At 49.1% G+C, this 24,274-nt stretch overlaps 3 protein-coding genes across 4 annotated transcripts in view; 2 read left to right on the top strand and 1 right to left on the bottom strand.

Moving 5' to 3' along the window:
• Positions 1–12,112, top strand: part of RANBP17 (RAN binding protein 17) — a 431,372-nt gene extending 419,260 nt beyond the window's left edge. The window contains exons 26-28 of one of the 2 annotated variants that reach the window (XM_025387625.1): positions 5,586–5,684; positions 7,594–7,721; positions 10,428–12,112. In XM_025387625.1, coding sequence (XP_025243410.1) covers positions 5,586–5,684; positions 7,594–7,721; positions 10,428–10,524 — 324 coding nt within the window. In that variant the 3' untranslated portion in view covers positions 10,525–12,112. The remainder of the gene's footprint in view (positions 1–5,585; positions 5,685–7,593; positions 7,722–10,427) is intronic. The other variant, XM_025387626.1, reaches the window with a different exon arrangement.
• A 5,725-nt stretch (positions 12,113–17,837) lies between these two features.
• On the bottom strand, positions 17,838–20,783 carry LOC112626940. The gene has a single exon (XM_025389353.1). The coding sequence runs from the start codon at positions 20,654–20,656 to the stop codon at positions 20,243–20,245; it is 414 nt and encodes a 137-aa protein (XP_025245138.1). The 5' UTR covers positions 20,657–20,783; the 3' UTR covers positions 17,838–20,242.
• A 367-nt stretch (positions 20,784–21,150) lies between these two features.
• Positions 21,151–23,992, top strand: TLX3 (T cell leukemia homeobox 3). The gene is made up of 3 exons (XM_025388756.1): positions 21,151–21,655; positions 22,019–22,262; positions 23,246–23,992. Exons 1-3 carry the CDS (start codon positions 21,235–21,237, stop codon positions 23,454–23,456), a joined length of 876 nt encoding a protein of 291 aa, XP_025244541.1. The 5' UTR covers positions 21,151–21,234; the 3' UTR covers positions 23,457–23,992.
• The last annotated feature ends 282 nt before the right edge of the window (positions 23,993–24,274 follow it).

Consider the following 24,274-nt stretch of genomic DNA (forward strand, 5'->3'; position numbering starts at 1 on the left):
ATCAAGTTACTTATTTGCCGAGAACCTCAGATCCTTAGTCTATAAAATGGGAATAATATCAACTTCCCACAGTTAGTTGAGGATTAGAGACAGTGTATGCAAGTGTGCAGCAGAGCACTGAGCACCCAGATGATGCTCCATAAATGAGGGCTATTACTGTTGTTGGGTGGTGTGAATACTTGTCAGGCACAGCCTACTCTTAGGTGAAAGTTCTTGTCATTAGCAATGATGGTGCCCAGGCCTTTGACCTTTGCAACCTGCAAGTCCCTACAAAGGCACTCTCGAGCTGGCTATAGGACAGCAGTGGCATAGAAGAGTTCTCAGGCTGTACACACAAAAACAAGATCCTTGCAAATGAACAATGTATTACTTCCAGTAGGTAATCATTTTAAGTTTTAGTCATAGATTAAGACAAGAACTTCCCTGTTTTCTGTATAGTGCCCTTTCATCTCTTTAGCTCTTTATCCTTTACCTTCTGATATGTCATTCATCCTTTTGCATTTATTCATTTATGTATTTACTCTTTCAGTTGCTCTTTCCTAAATCTCTGATGTGTGCCAGTGCCTAACCCTAGGCCCTGGGGATACAGTACCACAGGAGTTTGCAGTCTGGTCTCCCCACCCCGCTGCCATTGCAGTCATCACCCTGTACTCATTCAAGTTGGCTTTTTCCATTTTCTCAGCCTCTGCTCCTATTTCTCCAACCATCCTGCTCTTTGATCATGTCCAGCCATCAGATTCTAGACACACTAAGCCTTCACCTTTCTTAGAAAAAAATACAGTTCACTGTTTAGCGGTAAAGCATCCAACACAAGCCACATCTTTGTCTATTCTATTTCAGCAGGAGACAGAACAGAAGTGGTTTAAATTGGGCATCTCAGCCAGGCGTGGTGGCTCACTCCTAGCACTTTGGGAGGCTGAGGTGGAAGGATTGCTTGAGACCAGGAGTTTGAAGCTGCAGTGAGCCATGATCACACTACTGCACTCCAGCGTGAGCATCAGGGTGAGACCCTATCTCTAAAAATAAAAATGAACAGGCTGGGTGCCGTGGCTCATGCCTGTAATCCCAGCACCTCAGGAGGCCAAGGCAGGCAGATCACTTGAGGTTAGGAGTTTGAGACCAGCCAGGCCAACATGGTGAAACCCCATCTCTACTAAAAATAGAAAAATTAGGCCAGGCGCGGTGGCTCAAGCCTGTAATCCCAGCACTTTGGGAGGCCGAGACGGGCGGATCACGAGGTCAGGAGATCGAGACCATCCTGGCTAACACGGTGAAACCCCATCTCTACTAAAAATTACAAAAAACTAGCCGGGCGAGGTGGCGGGTGCCTGTAGTCCCAGCTACTCGGGAGGCTGAGGCAGGAGAATGGCATGAACCCGGGAGGCGGAGCTTGCAGTGAGCTGAGATCCGGCCACTGCACTCCAGCCTGGGTGACAGAGCAAGACTCCGTCTCAAAAAAAAAAAAAAAAAAGAAAAATTAGCCAGGTGTGGTGGTGCATGCCTGTAGTCCCATTTACTTGGGAGGCTGAGACGGTAGGATCACTTGAGCCCAGGAGCAGAGGTTGCAGTGAGCTGAGAGCGTGCCACTGCACTCTAACCTGGGTGATAGGAGTGAAATCCTGTCTCGATAGATAGATAGATAGATAGATACATACATACATACATACATACATATAAAGTGAGCATTTAGTTACCGCCTTGCCATAGAGAAAGTATGACTCGGGCCAGACACGGTGGGCACACGCCTATAATCCCAGCACTTTGGGAGGCTGAGGCAGGCAGATCATGAGGTCAGCAGTTCGAGACCAGCCTGACCAACATGGTGAAACCCCGTCTCTACTAAAAAAAATACAAAACTTAGCTGGGCGTGGTGACACGTGCCTGTAAACCCAGCTACTCAGGAGGCTGATGCAGGAGAATCGCTTGAACCCGGGAGGTGGAGGTGCAGTGAGCTGAGATCGTGCCGTTGCCCTCCAGCCTGGGCAACAGAGCGAGACTCCATCTCAAAAAAAAAATGAAAGAAAGTATGACGCAGCATATTTGGGTAGGAAAGTCCAATTTGCTTTATGCTTGTGCTTTACATCCCATGTTAGGGTAGAAGAGTAAGAGAGGAGCTGGGGAATGAACAGAGATACAGATCACACAACATTGCTTTGTTTTACTTTTCCAGGTCAAATATTTGTCATTTTGTGTTTTATTTAGAATTACAGGTTTTCAGAACAACAGAAACATTGTCGTTCAAAATCCTTACAAATACATGTGCCAGATCAAATAATGATGCTTTCTGAACTGTTTCCTATTTTCGTTGTATATGTGTCTGTGTTTTACAGCAACCCTCAACAAAGTTAGATAGTTGTGAAGAGACTATAATCTCATTGATCTGTATCTCATCAGGACATGAATTAGGGCCCTTCATTGAGCCATGAAATTCCACTGGGCTAGGCCAGAGAGAGTAGCTGCAGTAGCAGTAGAGGAGCAGTAGATTGATGCCTACTATGTGGCAAGCACGGTGTCAAATGCTTGATATATGTCAGAGAAGTTATTCCTCACAGCAGCCCTTTGAAGTAGCTGTTACTGTCCTCCATTTTATATGTAAAGAAATAAAGTCTCAAGTAAGTGAAATGACTCGCCCGATGTCTCAAGTTAAGTGGCAGGGCCAGATTGGGATTCTATTTTGATTGGCTCCAAAGCCTGGCTTTACCATACCACGCTGGTTTCTCTTCGTTGAGAGAAATTTCCTAAAACTCCTGCCAAATCCTGTGGGAAGGATGGAGGAGAATGAGGAAGCACCTGAGGCAGTGTGGAGTGTGCTTTTCCTAAGTGGAGCAAGTCCTACAACTCTGCCTCAGAAATGGGCCCTTCCCTGGTTTGGCAGAATAGCTGCTCAGGGTAATGCAGTAGATGCTGTATGTGTTTTCAGACATAGGCCCTAAATGCAGTAGATACTGAATGTGTTTTCAGACATAGGCCCTAGAAAATGTAGCCTATGTTGGGCACATTTGTTTAATTTTATTTTATTTAGATCTAGACCTCTAGAAGTTGGGCAGATTTGAAACAGCCATTCCAGCCATCCCTGTAGCAGTATTGGAAGTGAGCAGAAGTTGAAGGATTGGAGCCTCAGTTCACACAGCCACTCCTTGTACCAAATACTGATGGTGCCTTGTGACTCACTGTGGGCCGGGTGGTGCAGAATTGTCAAGAGCTGTCTCCTTTCAGTATTCATGTATTTGTGTCGTTAACCACAGAAAGCCTCCCACTAGAGATTTCATATGACCTGGGAAGTGATTCTGTACTTAAGCATTTCATCCAGTATTCTTCCACATGCTCCTTCTGCAAAGGAATTTGCCCCCATTGGTTGGCTGTTTCCCCCATACCCTACTGTAAGATATTACAAAAAATAATTCTGGATATGGGCCGCCATGTCAGTACCATTTAAGCAGATTTGCTCACTAATTTTCATATTTCCAGAAGAATAAAAAAGAAAAAAAAATCACCCATTTTAACCAACTTTATTTTTAGAAAACTGTTTTATTCAAACATCTCCTTACTTATTACAGACATAAATACATGCATTCAGACAAATGAATACACAGGAGAACCGTATAAAGTAATTGGTGCATCACTTCAAGATGCTTTGTCAGTTACTGGAGGAATTTGGTGCCTCTAACTTTAATCTTTTCCATTAAACTATCCATTCTGCCTTCAGATTGTGAAGCCCATAATATTTTAGACTGTCTAGATGGATCTGTTAGTTTTGCTTGTCAGTGTAATTTGTGGCTCTATGACTTTGGGTGGCTTGTTAGATTGTACATGGAAACTTGTGATCTGCAAATGATGTTCAACATCCCAAGCTTAAGTCCTAGCCTCTCCCCAGAGAGACTGGACATGGAATAAATACGCAAGTGGCAGATTTCATTTGCAACCAGCCTAATTGTTATGATGATGTATAGAATGGCAGACTTTTAGAACTGCAAAAAAGCTCATTACTGTTACTATATACCTTAAATGTTTATAGCACTTTTTACTCTTTGCAATGCATTTTGTATACACTATCTCATTTGATTCTCAGAGCTTCCTTGTGCTGGATTATTATTTCCCTCCTTATAATTAATGAAACTGAGACACAGAGAGAGAGATTCAGTAACTTGCCTGATATCACAGGGTAAACTGGATTTCAAAAAATACCAGAGGACAAAACCAGCTGTGTTCCAAACAAGCCAGGTCACCGAAGCCCAATAAGGAATGGTGTGTGCAGTGATCTTTGCCACATAACGGCCATTTCCCCTGCCCTCTTTGGGGGAAAGGAGTTCTGGAGCTGTGGGAACAGAAGAGCTTAGAGGTAGGAGGTAAAGAGTCCAAGAAGCAGAAACTGTATCATCAGCTCCACATGAATGACAGAAACCTGTTTCACAGCCACTTGCCTGGACTGTTGCAGCAGCCTCATCCCTCGTCTTCCTCCTTTAGTTTCACCTGCACAGTACACATTCTACATGTCCCCAAAGAGATCTTTCTTAAATGCAAATCAGAGCATGTCTCCACCTTTGCTGCAAACATATCACTAACTCCCCGCTACCATCAGGATGAAGTCCAGATTCCTCAGCAGGGTCTTCCAGTCTGGCACTAGCGTCTCACCTCTGGCCCACCTCTCTTCTCTCCTGTCATGCTGAGTTTCTTACCATTGCAGAACCCTTTGTGTGCATCCCCACCCTCCTTTTTTGATGCCTTCTCTGCTTAGAACACATTTATAATGAACTCCTTAAATGTTCTCCGTGGAGTCTTCCCTGACTTCTCCTCAAGGACCCAGAATCATCCCTCCTTCCTCTACATGCCCACTGCACTTTGCCCAGCCCTACTTCCTGTTATTTCTCTCCTAAGTAGTCTCCCCCAGGAGGTTTCAAGCTACTTAAGGTCAGAGGTTGTGATAAATGCCTGTATTATCTTATCTCCCCTATGGGTCTTACAGGCTGAATTTAAGAGAACGGATGAGGAATGTACATGTAGGAATGAATGAGTGAGTGAGTGAATTAATGAGTGAGTGAGTGAGTGAATGAATGAGTGAGTGAGTGAATTAGTGAACGAAGAGTGAAGAGAAACCTTGAACAGCCTAAGCCAGCAGGAAACATGATGTTCCAGGGTCACATGGAATGTGTCCCTTTCCCCTCCCTCTCTCCAAGAGGGGCCATGGAGAGATTTCATCTGTATAACATGACCTCTTAGGTGAAATGGGAGGCAGACAGGAAGGTGAGCTGAGCTTTTGCCTGGTGCCCTAGCATAGAGGAAAGCGTATCAGGTTTGAGAGACAGGGACTGATCATCTTAGCTCAGTGACCTCTTGACTTCTGCCTATCTGGAATATTCTCACCAAGGCTTTCAGAGGTAGAAGCTCTTCCACAGGGAGCTAGCTGGGGGTCTTTGCCAATAGTTTCTACAGGCAGCATTATAAGCTAGAGTCTAGGCTGTTTGTCCAGGAAGAGCTTTCATAGCTGTTAGCAAGATGGAGGGGTGGAATTTGAGCACATGGAAGGCCTGGGATTAGGGGGACTCTGAGCCAGGGCATCTCAGTCTTTATGTGACTCTATCTTCTAGATGATGTCTGTCCTCATGAACACCATTGTCTTTGAAGACTGTCGGAACCAGTGGTCAGTATCCAGGCCTCTCCTGGGGCTCATCCTGCTCAATGAGAAGGTGAGTGTGATTGCAGGAAGTCATGGGAGGTGGTCCCTGGGAGAAGAGAGCAGCTGTAAACTAGGGTGAGCTGTGATGATGAAGGACAGAGGAGCAGAGCCAACTGAGTTTGAACTGGGACCTTGAGAACTCCGTGAGGCTGTATTCCCCTACAAGGCCCTTCCCCAAAGGTCTTAGATCTTCTTCAGGTAAGCAGAGGCCTCAGAAAAAGTGCTTCTGGAGCTCAGAGCTCCCGCTCACCAGCTGGGTGGTTTGCTCAGTAGTGTTTCAAGCTTGTCCTCACTCCACTCCCCCCATTCCAGGAGAATTGTGAGCAACAACCCTTTTTGCCTTCCTTGACACTCTTTATATCTGAGATCCCCACTGCCCTAGATGGTGGCAGCAGCAGCCCATCAGGGATTCCTCACAGAACCAGCAGCCTTCATCTGGGGAGCACACGTCTCCAGCTTCTTTAGAGGACTCACCACCGGGGCTACCTCCCAAGCCTCTCCAGCTTCCTGTTGAACCCATGCATCTCCCTAGTAGTCAGTAGGAACAGTGCATTACAGCTTGGGAGAATGAATTGTCTATACACTAAGATAGTACTGGGGAAAAAGACAGTGAGATTAGAGGCAGCTGCATGCATTAAAATTCAAACTAAAATCCCAGCCTTGGAAGGAAACTAATAGAAGAAGAAAATATATCAAAAAGAGAAGAGCTGTCTCATCATTCACCTGTGCTGAAGTATCCAATTTTAGCCACATTCAGTAGCACTGTCATTCATCTTCCCTCGGTGTTATTGTGATTTAAATCCAAGCTCTATAAAAGAGAGCAGTTCTTTTAAAATGATTGAGAGGGAATAAGGGCAAATTCAGTGTTTGGAAAAAGCTTATGACATCACAATATTATACTTTACTGATGGAGGCAATATTTCACCGTTTAGGATGAAAAACTAATAATTTTCTATTTGGTGTGAGTCACTGCATCATTATAAAAGGGAAAAATAAGTAGTTTTGTGCATTCCCAATCTTGTTCAGTAAGACATTGTGGTTTAAGTATAATGTCTCTGATATATAGTATTTAAGTATTAGTCTGACTACATATTAATTATGTGTGTTTTCTGATGTAAGCTGTTTTAATGTATGATAGAAATTAAATATCATGCTTTTTGGGCTTGGAAGAATAAATGCATGACTGGCAAAATGTTGTCTTTGTGCTGAAATTAGGCTGTTTCCAATGATTAGGAGCTGTGTTTAGCATCAGAGCTTGTGTTTGTATAAAAGCCCACAGTCCTCAGCAGAAAAGAAAAGGCTGTGCAGATATTTGTGACCAGGCATGACAGATATTTTTCTTAGTGCCAGAAAGCTCTCCCCAAACTAAAGCAAGCCCCTCCAGTACCCCACCTCAGAGGAGTAAATCCATTCTAGCCCCCAAGGACAGAGACTTGGAACAAAGCCCGAAGTTGTTTAAGGAGTGACTCACTGAAGCCAGGAAAGATGATAAGGCCTGAGGAAAGACCCTTGGCCTTGCCTTCAGTCACTTAAAATGCTCCCTGGGCATTTTTAGTTATCTCCTTCAGCCTGGAGACCCCTCCCATTTCAGTCTTTCTGTGATTAGAAGAGATGAGAGTCAGGAAAAGCATGCATTCAGTCCCCTACAGAGGAGACAAGGACTTCATCAGCCTAAGCAGTGACAATAGAACAATTACAGCAAGACAGTTTATGGAAGGGATCATAGAATTTATAAGTAGGAGTGTCTCTATGGCATAGATTTTCTCTAAGGGCTTAAAGTTCAACGTGGAACTAGACAAAAACTCCTCTGAGCATTAGTGAGCCCTGAGTAGATGAGAGCTGGTCTAGCCATCCCCCTACCAGCTGTCTTCGGGCCGGGTTTGGAGTCAGAGCTCTGACACTATTCTGTCGCCCATCAGTATTTCAGTGAACTGAGAGCGAGTCTGATAAACAGCCAGCCTCTCGCCAGGCAGGAGGTCCTCGCCCAGTGCTTCAGAAACCTCATGGAAGGAGTGGAGCAGAATCTGTCCATCAAGAACAGAGACAGGTGAGCATTGCCCAGTAGAGTGTCGCTGGGGAAAGTAGACATTCCAGGTTTGTAGAAAATAACTGTCTTGTGCGTGACACAGCTCACACATGGATGTCCCTTTTCTATTTCACCTGGTGATCCTAGACTCAGTTCCATTCCAAATTCAGTAAATATTATTGGTTATTTGCTTTCTTCCAAGTGTCATACTAGGCATTATACTGGGATGCAGAGATTAATCAAATGTAGTCTCTGCCCTTAAGCAGTTTACAATTCAACAGGAGAGATACGAAAAAATAACTACAACTGAAAGATAAAAAGAAGGAAAGTGCAAATCTGCTATGGAAAGTGAAAAAAGACTTCTTGGCATTTGAACAAACATAGGCCTTGAGGTCAGACAGACCCCAGTTACAGCTGAGTTAGGATCCTGACTATAGCTAATAATAATGTATTGTATATTTCAAAATAGCTAAAAGAGAGAACTTGAAATGTCCCCAACATATAGAAATGATAAATACTCTAGGTGATGGATACCCTAAATCTTCTGACTTGATCATTACACATTGTGTGCATGTAACAAAATATTGTATGTACCCCATAATGATGTAAAAATATTATATATCAATTAAAAAACAAATTGGCCGGGCACGGTGGCTCATGCCTGTAATCCCAGCACTTTGGGAAGCCGAGGAGGGCAGATCACCTGAGGTCAGGAGTTTGAGACCAGCCTGGCCAACATGGTGAAACCCTGTCTCTACTAAATATACAAAAATTAGCTGGGCATGGTGGCGGGTGCCTATAGTCCCAGCTACTCAGGAGGCTGAGCTAGGAAAATCGCTTGAACCTGGAAGGCAGAAGTTGCAGTGAGCCGAGATCACACCACTGCACTCCAGCCTGGGCAACAGAGTGAGACTCTGTCTCAAAAATAATAAATTTAAATTAAAATTTTTTTAAGATGATATTTTATATCTGGCCTTTGTAGGTTGTGTGGCAGTAGACAGTTAACTTCTCTACTCCTCAGTTTCTTTACCAGTGAAATGGAGATGGTAATAATCAGTTGTGATGTTTAAATGACAGAACGCAGTGAAGCATGGCATCTGGGGCCTATGACCTACAGTATTAGTTTCCCCCTCTGCCTGTCATTTAAGAATGGCTGGTATCTCAGTTGCCAATGAGATCTAAATGAAAGGAGCCTGAACTTATCAGCTAGGTCTGACTTTATTCATTCATTCATTTAGTTCATAAAACTTTATTCAGAATCTACTGTGTAGGCATTGGGGTTACCAGTGGTAAACCAATTATTTAAGGTTCCTCCCCCTCATGGATCTTACATTCTAGTAGAAAAGACAGACAGTAATGAATGATGGAGAAAGAACATGTGTTCAGGAGAAAAAAAAAAAAAGATCTGCACCATCCTTTTATAAATGCAGTAGCATTCAAATGCTGCTCCATTTGAAATGCAAATCATCAGTGTATTCTGGAGTTACCAGCCTGGGCTTTGGTAATACATGACCAAGTCAGTTGGGGTCTGCAGACATATTCCCTTGACTGTTCGCTTCAAGATCCTCTATCACGCAGAAAGGGACAACCTCAGAAGCCAGCCGATGAGACTTGAATGGGGAAGCCCTAGGTGTCTCGGTGGAAATTACTTCACCTAAGGCTTGGAAATTTGAGTACTGCCTCCTGAGCTGCTCTGTGAAATGATGGCAGGTGGTCCTCCTAGTTTAATGAGAGTAATAGGCAGCGAAGACTGACTGTTGTCCATGTACCAGGCACTGTGTTGAGTACTTACAGGCATTGCCTCAAACTGACCCAATAAATTCTTTTTTTTTTTTTTTTTCTTGAGACAGATTCTTGCTCTGTTTCCCAGGCTGGAGTGCAGTGGCACAATCTTGGCTCACTGCAGTCTCCACCTCCCAGGTTCAAGTGATTCTCCCACCTCAGCCTCCCAAGTAGCTGGGTTTACAGGCGCCCGCCACCACACCTGGCTAATTTTTTATATTTTTAGTAGAGACGTAGTTTCACCATGTTGGCCAGGCTGGTGTCAAACTCCTGACCTCAGGTGATCCACCTGCCTTGGCCTCCAAAAGTGCTGGAATTACAGGCATGAGCCACTGCAACTGGCCTAAATTCTCACTTTCTACAATCCCTTGAGTAACTACTCATATTAGGTACCAAGACAAGAGGTTAAGTATTCATCCAGTATCATGACTCATAAGTGTCGAGCTAGGATTTGAACCCAGGTAGTCTAACCCCATGCCCCCTCTTTTTCAGCTACTAAATTCAGTTTTCTCACCTGTAAAATGAGGATACTCATACCTACCTCAGGGAAGACTTGTGATGATTAAATGAGCTTATCAGTAAACTCAATCCAATGCCTGGCACATAAACTTTTGTTCTTTTTTTAATAATCCTTACCATCTATGTGTAATTTAACTTTTCTAAAATGGTTTTTTAAAAGTAGAACCACAAAATGTACACCTCAAGATGGTCAGAGTGAATTTAGTGGCAACCCTGTTTTCCAGGAAGGCATGAGGAGTTGGCAGTACTGGTGGCAGAGCAGCAGTGGCGATGAAACTGGAGAGAAAGGAGCTCAGCTGAAATCTAGAGCCTTCCTCCAGGAGGGGCCTCCCCAAAGTCCTGGACTCCAAAGTGGCCTTATCGTCCAGAAATTCATGGAGGCTTGGCCTCATTACTACCCTTGACCCTTTCTTCCTCTTTCTGCAGGTTCACCCAAAATCTGTCTGTATTCAGAAGAGATGTGGCAGAGGCTCTACGCAGTGATGGCAACACTGAACCATGCAGTCTCGACATGATGAGCTGACCCGATTTTTCTGACCATGTGTGGAGCAGCCTTTGTCAAGAGAGTCCTGAAGGTCTGGGTCTCAGGACAGTGATGTTGGCTAGCCCAGGGGAATGTATTTTTCAAAATATACAAGCAACAACAAAAGCCCTACCTTCTTCTATGTCTAACCTAATTATAAGAATTTCTAATAGTACACGGTGTAAATTCAGTCTTTTCTCTGAAAAGCAAAGGATGTGTTTTCAGTCTTTCTATCAAATATTATCTTTGTTCTCCTAATGCTCTGAAAGGATATAGAAACAATATTTAACCAAAGAACAGAATAAACCAGGTTTGCACCTAAGTGTGTACTAGTTTACGGTTCTGCAATCAAGGTTGTCAATTTGTTGGAGATGCAGCCTTCACCATGGACTCTGGATTGAGATGAATGCCACTGGAACCTGTTAAATGAGTAGTTTGTTATGTGTCTGGAAGAAGCAGCGTTAGGGACTTTGGGCTGTGAGCATTTAGAACGAGCCTGGAAGCACTACAGAGCATCCCACAGGACCACACGCAGGCCTCCCTGCCTCAGCTGCATCTGATAAAGTTGAGAGACAGTAACACAATTAAATGACTTACAAACAATGTTTGCTTTTCACTGGCATAAATCTGAAGTGGTTCAGTCTAGAAGAATTAAGCTGTGCAATTACTGCCTGCAGAGATATTTCTTCAGGAGGAGTCATGTAGCCCCAGTCAGGAGTTCTGGGTGGTGCCAGCATCCAGTCCTCCGCCTCCATTTAATTTTTAAGAGAAGGTGAAGGTAACTATTAGAATATAATATCTGAAGCAGCTCTGCCTTCTTAGGGCTACCCAAAACAGTTCTAGGTGCTAAAATTCAGATTTTCAGAGGATGAGAAACAGCTGGTTTCCAACTCTCCACAAAAACTCTTATTACTGTTGGGACTTGGGATTGCGACTTAACCCAAACCCAGAACATGAAGACGACCTTCACAGTTTGTGCTACACTGTTACTAGGCTATTAATTTGAGATTGCCCACTGTCAAGTGTTTTACTGTCTCACTGCTGTTTTTATGATTCTGGCTTACAATAAATATTGTGTCCTTTATTTCTGATAAGACATGAAAGGTTGGCCTTACTGTTGAACAAGAAGTAAATCCACAGGCTCCTGTTATAATCTCATTTCTCAGACTAGTGTTTCTTGAAACCTTTCTGGATAGTTGAGTTTTGCAATAGGCTTGTCATATAAAAGCAGAGTCACTCAAATTTATCTCAAAATGTTTGTCTTCTGTGTATGAAGGAAATGAGGGGAAAATACGTTACATATGGGGTTACTTCTAGTATTCGATGGATAAATAAGCTTTGGCCTTACACTATGTTTCATTAGAAATGGGATTTATAATTTTCCTTGAGAAGGTGAATTCTGAATTCTGTAAAACATCAGCTGTTCAGAGAAGTTTGACATGAATTTCTGTTTCTTAAAGGCGTATAAGTGCACACTCACCACACAGAAATGTGTTAAGAAAGGTTTGTCCCATTCTGGCACTCTTTACAGATGTCTAGTATCTAAAAGCACCATATTGTTTGCATTAAAATGTTCACCAGAAAATGACTATGGGCACTCACTTCTCCTTGCCACACTGCCAGAGGTCACCTGGTGATTTCACAGCAGACAAGAATGGCTCCATCAGACTTGGCCTTGGAGAGCTGTTCTCAGAGGACAGGTCAGGCCTACCCCACTGCTGACGTCTACAGGACCTGCTAGTAGAGCTGGCCTCACAGAGCACACTGCAGGCAGCATGCGTCAGCTGGAGAAGACTCAGCAGACAGTTATTGAACATGTATCGTGCCCTTTACATACATGATCTCTTCTAGTCCTCACAAGAGCCCTCCAAAGTTTAGACAGTATTAGCTCCACTTTGCAGATAAGGAAACCGAGGTTAAAAGATGGTGTCTATAGCTTACATGGGTCACACAGGCAAGATTTGAACCCAGATCTGTCTCACCTCAAAGGAATTCCTGGCCCCTAGCAAGGAAGACCTGTATTTCAGAATGGTGAGTTGAAACCAGTTAATATTTAGGTCCATTATCATCTGTTTCTCAGAACTCTATTGTTACATAACACATTACTCCAAAACTTAGTGCCTCGAAGCCACATTTATTAACCGACGGTTCCTGTAGGTCCGGAATTTGCAGCTGGGTTTCAGGCTCTCTCCCTCACAGGCTGTGATCATCTCAGGGCTTGACTGGGTAAGGCTCTGCATCCAGACTCACTCGCGATGGTTAGCAGGAGTCAGTTTCTCACAGGTTGTTGCCTCAGTTTCTTGCCAAATGGGTCTCTTCACAGGGCAGCTCACAGCATGGAACCTTGTTTCATCAGAGAAGAGCCAGAGAGATTGCAGCAATCTGGAAGTCACCGTCTTTTATAACCCAATCTCAGAAGGGCCATCCCATCACTTTTGCTGTATTCTGTTCATTAGAAGTAAATCACAAGGTAGGGATCATTGGGAGCCATCGTCCTTTTTTTTTTTTTTTTTTTTTTGAGACAGTGTCTCGCTCTGTCACCCAGGCTGGAGTGCAGTGGCACGATCTCCGCTTACTGCAAGCTCTGCCTCCCGGGTTCAAGCCATTCTCCTGCGTCAGCCTCCCGAGTAGCTGGGACTACAGGCGCCCGCCACCTCGCCTGGCTAATTTTTTGTATTTTTAGTAGAGACGGGGTTTCACCGTGTTAGCCAGGATGATCTCGATCTCCTGACCTCGTGATCCGCCTGCCTCGGCCTCCCAAAGTGTTGGGATTACAGGCATGAGCCACCATTCCCGGCCATTGGGAGCCATTTTCAAAGCTGTCTGCCAAAACTCTTGCCTGGCTGTTGCTAGAAAGGTTGAGTTTTAGCTGTAAATTTCTTTCTTAAAACCTGGAAAGGAACCCTCCTTTTCCTTTAGAGGGCCAGGTTCCATTCTGAGCCCTTACTGAGGGAGGAAAAGGAAGTGGGGGAGCTGGGATGTTTAAGGATCACACTCACGCATACTACACACTCATCCCACAGTGGATGAGAACCGGATTTGGGACTCTGCCTCCAAGACTGCCACAGTCTGCCTTGGTGAGGGACGGGGGATTCTTGAGAAGAGACCTGGAGTTCCACGTGGGAGTGGGCCCTGAAGGGACATCCTGTCCCAAGGATAAAGCATGCACAGGCCGGGCGCGGTGGCTCAAGCCTGTAATCCCAGCACTTTGGGAGGCCGAGACGGGTGGATCACAAGGTCAGGAGATCGAGACCATCCTGGCTAACACGGTGAAACCCCGTCTCTACTAAGAAATACAAAAAACTAGCCGGGCGAAGTGGCGGGCGCCTGTAGTCCCAGCTACTCGGGAGGCTGAGGCCGGAGAATGGCGTGAACCCGGGAGACGGAGCTTGCAGTGAGCTGAGATCCGGCCACTGCACTCCAGCCTGGGCAAGAGAGCGAGACTCCGTCTCAAAAAAAAAAAAAAAAAAAGCATGCACAGACACAAACCTGTGGAGGCCGTGTGAAAGACAACTAATGGAGCTGCTGGGTCTAATCAGATTCAACTTACTCAGATTGAACAATAGGAAAAATGAGTGCTGGCAGTTCCAAAGGGCCTACCACTTCACACACGTGCTCAGAGAGGATGAGGTGGGAGGTGTGGCTGCTGTTTGCGCACCCACCCTTCTGATGGGATTCTAGTGTACAGACAGATGGACTGTTCCTGCAATGTGGGTGCTAAGTCCAGCTAGCTGCTTCAGGGATGCTCAAGCAAGAAACAGTTTGAAGGGATTTTTACTTTGCTCAATTTTTGCCTTCCACACTGACTTCAGAACCTGGCCCCTGAGAAAGATGTAGTCTGCCTGTATTCCGGATGTTTCTGTTATTCTGTGTTTTCCAATCAGGCTTCTCTAGGATGGGGGACAAAGGAGTGTAGAGTCCCTGCACTGTGTGTGATTATCTGAACTGCCCAGAAAAGCCCCCCTGGCCTTCTGGACTCCCTTCTATTGGCCCTGACATCCTAGAAGTACCTACGGATTACGGTAGTGAGGGCCCCTTTCAAAATGCAGAAGTGGCTTGCCATGTAGCTGTTAGCTGAGATTAGTGACCAGATTAGCTAAGTACCAACAGCTGGACATGAGAACCGAAAACAGAGTGGGTTTGGTGAGAAAAATTGAAGAAACTGAAAGATCCAGCATATGGGAAACTTGATCTAGATGTTCAGCAGTTTTGAGGAAGTAACATTTGAGAGAACTCAGCCCCTTATGATGAGGAGGGAAAGGAGTGCCTGAAGAGAAAAGCAGGGTAGAGTAAAAAGGGAGGAAGTAAATGTTTCTTTTTTTTTTCTTTTTTTTTTTAAAGACAGGATCTCACTCTTGCCCAGGATGGAATGCAGCGGCACGCTCACAGCTCACTGCAGCCTCAACCTCCTGGGCTCAAACAATCCTCCCACCTCTGCCTCCTGAGTAGCTGAGACTACAGGCCCATGTCACTGCACCCGGCGAATTTTTGTATTTTTTGTAAAGACAGGGTTTTGCCATGTTGGCTAGGCTGGTCTTGAACTTCTGGGCTCAAGCGATCCACCTGCCACAGCCTCCCTAAGTGTTGGGATTACAGATGTGAGCCACCACTCCTGGTCTTAAAAGTTTTAAGATGAACATAAAATAATCAGAACTGCTATCATTTATTGAGCACCAAATAAGCATTGCAAACTGCTATCTCATTTTACGCTTCCTAGTAAGAATGTCAAGAATTATTATCCCCATTTTAGAGATGAGAAAACTGAGACTAAAAGACTGACCCAAAGCCACATAGCTAGAAAGTAGACACGCCATAATTCAAAGTTAGATCTGCCTGACCTCAAAACTTGTGTTTCTTTTTCACTATAATTCCTTGAACTAGGTCCTTCACAGCTGGGCCTAGGGGACAGTTGGGTGGGAGAACTCAATGTGAACCACTTTGACACCCACAATGGGACTAGGCACTCCCAGCGAAAGGCCAGTCCAGGACCTGGGCCCGTTGTGTGCTGTGTCTGTGGGTCCTGCCACCGATTCATCCTCCTCCCTGAACTTCCTAAAATCATTCTTGAGACTTTTAAATGTTTTATTGAGGTGCAAGTTTACAATGACAGCAAACCTTTCAAACTACAGCAAGAGTAACCTGCCTCCTTGGCATATTAAAAAATAATGTTAGTGTCGGTTTTTACGTCCCATAGTTTGGATTGCTGATAAGAGTGCTTCCTTGACAAGATTCTTTTTGAGGTTTACAGAAAGCGTAATAAAATATGTAAGTTACATTTCCACAAACAAAAGCTATAACATAAGTTATTTATAAGTGTGAGATACAAACAGTATCACGATAAATAAACCATAAAGGGTACCTGCAACATTCATCTTAATGTAATTTGCCCAACGAAAGTGTTGAAACGAAGTCAAATTGAGTAGAGAAATCTGTCAGGAAGGGAGGAAAGTTGTGGAGCACAAATGGGAAAAATGGCGGATGTGTAGGGGAAGGAAACAAGGGCATGAGATCAGGTTTGGAGGTCCCTGAGAAGGCCACCCCCTGCCTTTGCCCACCCTGCCTGTCCTTACTCCCCTGAGCCTGAGCACACTGACCGATCCTGCCACCCTGCACACGCTGCCATCTGCACAGTCCCTGCTCACGTGCCCTTTATTATCTCCATCAGACCCCCACCCCATGGAGAAAGGAATCTCTCCCTGCTCCCCTCTCCTCTAACCCCCGGCCCTAGGGCCAGCTTCCTCAGGCTGCTGCCAGCCTCCCTGCCAGGGCCTGGGTCTGGCCCAGCCCAAGCACCTTGGAAATCATTCTTTCACATCACCTGCCACAGATAAAGCTAATGAGCCGGATAAATAAGATCAGTTCTGAGGGGAATGACGAAAGTCAACGGGTAGAGAGGATGATGAGGTGAGGGTGCTGCTCTGGAGGATGGGCAGAGAGGTGAGGGCTGGCCTGGGTCGTAAAGGATGCGAGGAACCAGCCATGGGGATGCTGGGGGGATGAATGCCGAACTGAGTGCACGCAAATGCCTGCGCCCAATTCTGACCCCTTTTTCTTACCCCTTGTCTGACCTTGCTTTGTGCTATTGAGTTTAATACTACAAACCTTGATAATGTCCTCCAGTCCTCCACACCCTGGACCCAGCCCTGGGACATGGGATCAAATGCCACCAACACCATTTTGCCTGAAAGGAACTCTCAAGCCAGTAGGGGAGAAGAGTGAGCCGCACTATGGCCAGCCTTCACCGCCACTCTTGGGCTCATTCACCCAGACCCTGCACTGATTCCCCTCCCCACTCCATCCCGTGACTTACAGTCTTTACCACCTACTCCCAAATAGGGGTGTAAGGTAAAGGAGAAAGTGTGGGCTTTGTAGTCTAAAAGTCCTGGGTTCAAATCCCAGCTCACCCCTTTCCACTACGTGCCCTTTTCCTTCCACTGGCTGGCAGACTCTTGAGACTGATCAGACCTCCTCAGGAAGGTTCTTCCCCACATCCTGCCCACTGGGGGAAGCAGTGATGAAGAGCCCAGACTGCTTTGTCCCCACTGTGAGATGGGGAAACCAAGCCCCTGCGCTGGGGTATGGTCCAGGAAATGTGAGTAGGTGCTCAGTAAATATTCGCTGAATAAATAAATGAATGGGTGAATAAATTTGGGCAAGTGTCTTTAGAGCCTTCCATCAGGAAAACTGGAAGGGCCCGTAGGGACTCCGAACTAGGGTGTGTGAGCCAAGAACAGCACGGCAGGTCAGCCACCTGTGACATGGTGTATGTGCCAAATTGTGTCTCTGTCCTTTTCTACGGAAGCAGACCACAATATTTTCATCGGTGTTCAAATAGGGTAGCTGACCCAAATACTTTTCAAGTCCTGATTCAGTCTCTACCCCCATTTCACAGATGGGGAAATGCAGTCCCATTTCACTCAGGAAGTCAATGGCAGAATGAGCCTGGAGGAGCCTCCCACAGCTGGGTTCCTGGGCCAGTTGGAAATCCCAGCATCTTTTCTGTCACCCCTGAAGCCCCACCATCTTCTAGATGACTCTCAGCAAAGCCTCCACCAGCTGCACCCCTTTCTCCCAGCTTCTTCATGGAGAAGAGGAGAGGATGTGCTGCGTCCTGAAGGTCTCTCTAGCTCCAGGAATCCTGGTCCCGGTTCTTACAATTCTCATTTCCTAATCTCTTTCAGTGTGTGTGCCTCACTGTTCAAGTGACAGCAGGTAAATTACAAGGGCAGCAAGAAATTACAACCTCAGGAACACCAAATACATGTCAGAACATATCTGGCCAAAACAGTGCTCAGAGGAAAATGTATGCCCTCGAATGCATTTATTTAAAAAGAAAGAAAATTTGACAAATTTTCAACTCAGCAAAGAAGAAATAAATAATTTTTGAAACCACAACATTCATGAAAGAGGTGGCATTTTAAAAGGGGATAAGATATCAAAGGCTTTTTTAAAAACCAACAAAATAACAAACCTTTGGCAAGTATGATCAGGAGAAGACATGAATGAGCAACATTGAGAATGAGAAGTGGAAGGTATTAGTACAGATCCGTATGAGAGTTGCAAATTCTGAGACAATCTTCCCACAGTGTTGTAACAACACATTTGAAAACTCGGATGAAATGGACAGCATTCTGGGCATTGGCTTCCAGAGTTGAGCAGGCATCAGTGTCGCCTGGAGGGCTTGTTAAACACAGACTGCCGAGTCCTACCCCAGAGTTCTGATTCCGTAGGTCTGGCGAGGGTCCAGGAATTTGCATTTCTAACAAATTCTCCAGTGATGCTGCTGCTGCTGCTCTGGGAACACACTCTGAGAACCACTGTCCTAGGATTCTCAGAGTTCTCATACCTGACCCAAGTTACCCCCATTCCTGAGCTGCCTAAGAGCTATCTGGATAGGAAGTGAAAGGAGGCTTATGATTAGTGGCCCAAAGCACCTTCATCTGGATGACAGGGCTGGACCATGAGGAACCGTGGATCTCAGGAAGCCAGAACCCAAGCAATGAAGCAGAGCACTGACCCATGCCAGGCTTTACCTGGAGGAGCTTATTTAATCTTATGAGGTTTATTTACTAGATGAGAAAACTGAGGCACAAAGAAGATGAATAATTCAGAGTCCACAGCTGGTAAACGGAGGTGAGAATCCCATTCTTAAGCACACACCCTGGGAGCAGTGCTGTACCACCCACACCTTAGTTCCGTGCCACAAACCTCTGTGCGGTGGGCCTTGTTGTCCCGATTTAACAGTGTCTGAAGTGACAAGGGCAGCCCTGAGTCCAGGACACTGGAAGCCAGAAGGGAAGAGGAGCTGGTGAGGTGCCAACTCCAGCCCGCAAGTGGGGAGCTGTGCTTCCCTTGAACTCTCAAAGCCTCAATTCCCTCATTAGTGAGAAATTGGGGCCACTAACAGCCCTTTCCTCACAGGGTCATTGTGAAGAATAAATAAGTGTCCACCTCCCTGCCTGGCACAGGCTAGGTTCTCAGCTACAGTAGCTTTATAGTTGTCATTAAAGTTATTATTATATAACCGCCAGAGTTTCTCACAGGCACTTCCACAGATGCTATCTCATTTGGTTCTCACAGCCACCCTGGGGGTAGCTGGTGCCCTTTTTGTTTTACAAATAAGGAAAACGCGGTTCTGGGAGGGGCAGTTAGGGACCCCACAGCCCCCACCCTGCCAGTGGCAGAGCCTGAATTAGAAGCAGGAAGCCCCCTGGGGCCAGAGCAATGGCATCTACCCCATCTGAGGGTCCTTGTCGCTGGAAGCGAGTGAGGGAGCACTTGCCCAGACCCCAGGCATCCTGCAGCTTTCACCCCTCACTGTTGGGCCTCCCTCTCCACACCCACCAGGAAGGCTCAGCAAGGGCCAGTAACTTGCCCAAGGTCACACAGCGGGCAAGTGACCTAACTCCAGACCCAGGCCTGGAGGCCCTGCAAATCCTGACGCCTTTGGATTGTTGGGAGAAGATAGAAAGAATCCCCAACCTGCACCTCCTGTCCTTCCCCGTCCTCTGAAACTGACCCTACTGGTAGACAAACACCTTTCTCTCCAACGTACTGAGCCCCTGCAAATAAAATAAAACTGCCAACAAAATAAACAAGAGTCACAACAATAATATATCAGCCATTACTCTGGGGGGATGCAGTGGGAGGTGAGCCACGCTTCCCAGTGCTCACTACGTGCCAGGCCCAGTGCTCTGCGCTCCCTCAATATCTCACTCGCGGCTCACAAACAACCTGCATGCACGCATTATTTCCCTTTTTGCAAACGAGAAAACCGAAACCTAAATATATGGAGTCACTTACTCAAGGTCACTCAGCTAGGAAGTGGCCAGTCCAAATTTGAACACACTTCTGGCCAACAGTACATCCGAGCTCTCACCACTGTCCGCACCACAAGGGGCAGGAGGAAGAGCCCAGGCCAGGGGTGCGACACTCAAAGAGTTTACATCTAACGATTTTAGAATTAGGTGGAAGAAAATGATTCCGCTTGTCTCCCCAAAGCTGCAGCGGAAGGTGACTACTTCGTGTGCGGTCCTGTCCACGGTGCCCTGGGCCCGGATAGACAGTCACTGAGGCGCGGGCAGAACGGGGAGTGGTTCCAGTGCCCAGACTGGACTGGAGCCGGAAGGGGCTCACCACTCGCGTTTCCCAAAAAAATCCTGCGATTTGCTCTAACTATGAGCTGCCCGCGCCTTTGACATTCGGTAACCCGATGTCCCTAGACCCGATGAGCCGCGAGCGGGTTCCCATGCGCGACCACAGCCCCCTCCATTCTGCAACGAATTTCGAGAGTCAGGTCCCCGCTCCCCACTGGGCGACCCCGCGTCCCTAGCCCAGCCGGAGCTGGCACGCGTGGGCACCTGCGAGTCACGCCTCGGTCCGCCTGGCCGGAGCCAGGGAGTGTCTCCAAAGTGGCCGCGACGCCGCGGCCGAAACCCGGGCGGGGGCGAATTCTCCCCACGCGGGTCGGCGTCCTCCGGAGCGCGGAGAACGCTACGGTGCTCCCCTCGCCCCGCGCGCAGGCAGCGCGAAGCCTGCCCCCGGGAGTGCGCCCCTTTCGTTCCTCCAGCGGCTGTAGTTTCCAAGGGGCTTCTGCGGATCCCGCCGGGTCCTGCCGGGGTTGCAACTCCATTGTAACTGAAAGGATGCATTTGGTTTGGCTTTTGCTCAGACGAAAAAAAAATTGGAAGAAAACGAAAACCCGCTCAGCAAAAGACAATTTCACAAGCGGAGCGCTCTACCCGCCCAGCGCAGTGTCTGGGAAGCGGCCCGGCCGGGAGGAGCGGGGAGCGTCTGCTAATTGCAGCTTCGTTAGATTTCGGGTTTGAGAGGCTGCGTGCGGTTCGGGCGCTAATATCCGCCGCCCATTATCCCGGCTAATAAATTTGACCTATTGTTCGTTTGTTAAAATGATGTCACCTTGGAACAGTCCCTAAGCTCCTATTTCCATGAATTAGGCCTTTATTGAAAGCCGGGAGCCAATGAGAGGAGAGAGGCTTGTTGATCGCAGCCAATGGCTGCGGCGGGAGAGGAATTAGCAGCGGAAACTCCAGGTTCGGTTCAAGAAAGATGACACAGAGCCTGTCGGGCCCGCGCACTCTTGGCAAAGTTTCAGTGCGACGAGAGGCGCCGGGCGCTCCATGGCCGCGCCGTAACCGGGACCCAGCCGCCTCCCCGCCCAGCCCAGCCCAGCCCTTCCGCCCGCCCAGGATGGAGGCGCCAGCCAGCGCGCAGACCCCGCACCCGCACGAGCCCATCAGCTTCGGCATCGACCAGATCCTTAACAGCCCGGACCAGGACAGCGCACCCGCCCCGCGGGGCCCCGACGGCGCCAGCTACCTGGGAGGGCCCCCGGGGGGCCGTCCGGGCGCCACATACCCGTCTCTGCCCGCCTCCTTTGCGGGCCTCGGCGCACCCTTCGAGGACGCGGGATCTTACAGTGTCAACCTGAGCCTAGCGCCCGCCGGCGTGATCCGGGTGCCGGCGCACAGGCCGCTGCCCGGGGCCGTGCCACCGCCTCTGCCAAGCGCGCTACCCGCCATGCCCTCCGTGCCCACGGTCTCCAGCTTGGGCGGCCTCAATTTCCCCTGGATGGAGAGCAGCCGCCGCTTCGTTAAAGACCGCTTCACAGGTGAGCAGAGCTGGCCACCAGGCTCCAGGCCTCCGCCCTCTCGGGGCCAGAGGCGCCGCGCCCTGTGCGCTCCACTCCCGGAAACCATTCCAGAGGCCCAAGCGCGGCCGAGGCCTCGGCCCCAGTGCCCCGGGCAGCCGTAGTGGGGAGGGTAATCGGAGAGTTGCAGGAAAATAAGCCCGTGCCTGGGGGAAGGGACAGGGGGCGAGGGCGTCTCCCGACCGGCTTGGTGTCGCTGGAAATGCGCGCGACCAGCGAAATAGCTGAGCTCTCCGTGTCCCACGGGGCGCCACGGGGTCCGCATGGGGCCTGAACGGTGGCCGAGCCGGGCTGGGCTTCAGGGGCTCTCGTGTGTCTCCGCAGCGGCGGCCGCACTCACGCCCTTCACCGTGACCCGGCGCATCGGCCACCCCTACCAGAACCGGACGCCGCCCAAGCGTAAGAAGCCGCGCACGTCCTTTTCCCGGGTGCAGATCTGCGAGCTGGAAAAGCGCTTCCATCGCCAGAAGTACCTGGCCTCTGCCGAGAGGGCGGCGCTAGCCAAGTCCCTCAAAATGACGGACGCGCAGGTCAAGACCTGGTTCCAAAACCGGAGGACCAAGTGGCGGTGAGAGAGGCCTGACCTGGCCCACCTTACACCTGCCCTTCACCTGCCCCGCCCCGAGCCGCAGCCTCGACTCGCCCCATTTTAAGGCTATCCACTACCCCCGCCCCCTCCCATCCTCTCCCCAACACACCCCCACCCGCCTTCGCAGATTGTACCTCTTTCTTTCACCCTTCTCGCTGGCCTGTGCTTCTCTCTCCATCGTAGTCTCCCACGCCTCGGTTTCTCCTCCATCCCCATCCCCATCTTTCGTGAGCCCTTCCAACTCTCTCCCCGTGTTTTGTACGGTCTCCTGCGCTCACTTGATTTCCTCTCACCCCCCGCCCCAAACACACACGCACACACACACGCACACACGGGCCTCTCGCACTTTCCTTCTCCTCCTTCTTCCAGCCCGCCCTCTCGGATTTTCAACAATCCTCGTGGACGCCGTTTTCCTCCCCGCACCACCCCATCTCCGCGTCTCCACTCCAGCCGCGTTTTTATCCGATCTCTGTTTTGATTCAACCCGTAAACGGCGAAGCGATCGCGTCTGGAAAGGGGTTCAAGACAGGCTCTAGGCGAACTGGATGAGACTGACCTAGCCCCCGGGCGTCGTGCGGGTGGTGCAGAGCCAGACTGCCCACCCGCGGACCCCAGCGACCCCGGTTCCCGCAGGGCCAAGTCAGTTACACATAGGCCCTGCCCTTGCTATTCGGCGAAAGGCACAGTCTTTATTGTTGGTGAAGCCACAGTACCCGGGCGTGCAGGTGGGCGGCGGGCAGAGTCCCCTCCTGGAGACCCTCTGGCACACAACAAAAACAAATGATCCCAACCTGCTCCCTGGATATGAGGGCCTCGGGCGTAAAGCGCGGGCTGGGAGGCAGACGGTTTCTGCGCCTCGAGGCTCCCGGATGGCCTCGGCTCCCGGGAGGGCCGGGGCCCCGCCGGCGGCCCCGCGGTGCCGGGTGCATGACGGTGCTGTCCCTCTCCCTCCCCCGGTGCAGGCGGCAGACGGCGGAGGAGCGGGAGGCGGAGCGGCAGCAGGCGAGCCGGCTCATGCTGCAGCTGCAACACGACGCCTTCCAAAAGAGCCTCAACGACTCCATCCAGCCCGACCCGCTCTGTCTGCACAACTCGTCACTCTTTGCTCTGCAGAATCTGCAGCCCTGGGAGGAAGATAGTTCCAAGGTTCCCGCCGTCACCTCCCTGGTGTGAGCCCACCAGCGCGCACCGTCGCCACGGATCGCCGCCCCCACCCAGACGGGAGCCCCGGACCCCCCAGCCGGGCTGCGGGGGAACCGGGGCCGAGAGGGGAAGGGGCCGCCAAGCCCGAGTAGGCCCCAGGGCGCGGCCACAGACTGGCCGGCCGCGGAAGGGGGTCGGGCCCGGGTTCCGCGCGGCCGCACAATCCGAGCCCCCGCCCCGCGCCCCGTCCCGCCCCAGGCCCGGGCCTGACAAGAAAGCGCCTTACGTTTCTCCGCCCCTCGCCCGCACCCCCCGGGCCGGGCGCCTGTATTATACTTTGTACTTTTGCCCAAACGTGTAAATAATAAAAAGTTTTGGCTTTTTTTTCTTTAGAAACCGGCCACCTGCTTCCCCCGCGGGGGCCGCTGGAGGAGGGGCAGCCGACTCGGCCGCTGGGGGAAGTGTCAGGGGCCCGGGGCACCCTGCGTTTAGGCTGGGTCCACTCTTCTTCTTTTCTGTTCCTTTTATTTAAGTCGTTTTATTTAATAAAAAAGTTAGCTATTTCACTTAACGCCGCTTTTATTTCGTTTTCGTTCCAATAATACTCGGCGACCCCTGGCCCTGCGCCCCACCCCGCGGCCCTGCGCCCCACTCCTGCGGCGGTAGAAGCCGAGCGCGGAGGTGCGCAGCAAGCGTCCACTTCTGAAGATTCGTCTGCATTCGCCTCGGCTGCAATCCCCGCCCGGGGCCCCGCGGAGGATGCGCGGTGCAGGTCAGTTGGTGCCGGCCGCCCTCAGCCTGGGTGCGCGCAGGATGGGAACTGGACGTGGGAAAGGTGCCCCAGGCCC

The sequence above is a fragment of the Theropithecus gelada genome, chromosome 6 (assembly GCF_003255815.1).
Source record: "Theropithecus gelada isolate Dixy chromosome 6, Tgel_1.0, whole genome shotgun sequence".
Lineage (NCBI taxonomy): Eukaryota > Metazoa > Chordata > Mammalia > Primates > Cercopithecidae > Theropithecus > Theropithecus gelada.

What these genes read in the sequence shown, in the direction of transcription:
- LOC112626940 (XM_025389353.1), bottom strand. Translation starts at nt 20,656, where the DNA reads ATGGAGTTGCAACCCCGGCAGGACCCGGCGGGATCCGCAGAAGCCCCT.
- TLX3 (XM_025388756.1), top strand. Translation starts at nt 21,235, where the DNA reads ATGGAGGCGCCAGCCAGCGCGCAGACCCCGCACCCGCACGAGCCCATC. An exon ending in CGTTAAAGACCGCTTCACAG is followed by an intron (nt 21,656 to 22,018) that starts GTGAGCAGAGCT and finishes GTGTCTCCGCAG; the next exon opens with CGGCGGCCGCACTCACGCCC. An exon ending in AACCGGAGGACCAAGTGGCG is followed by an intron (nt 22,263 to 23,245) that starts GTGAGAGAGGCC and finishes CCCCCGGTGCAG; the next exon opens with GCGGCAGACGGCGGAGGAGC.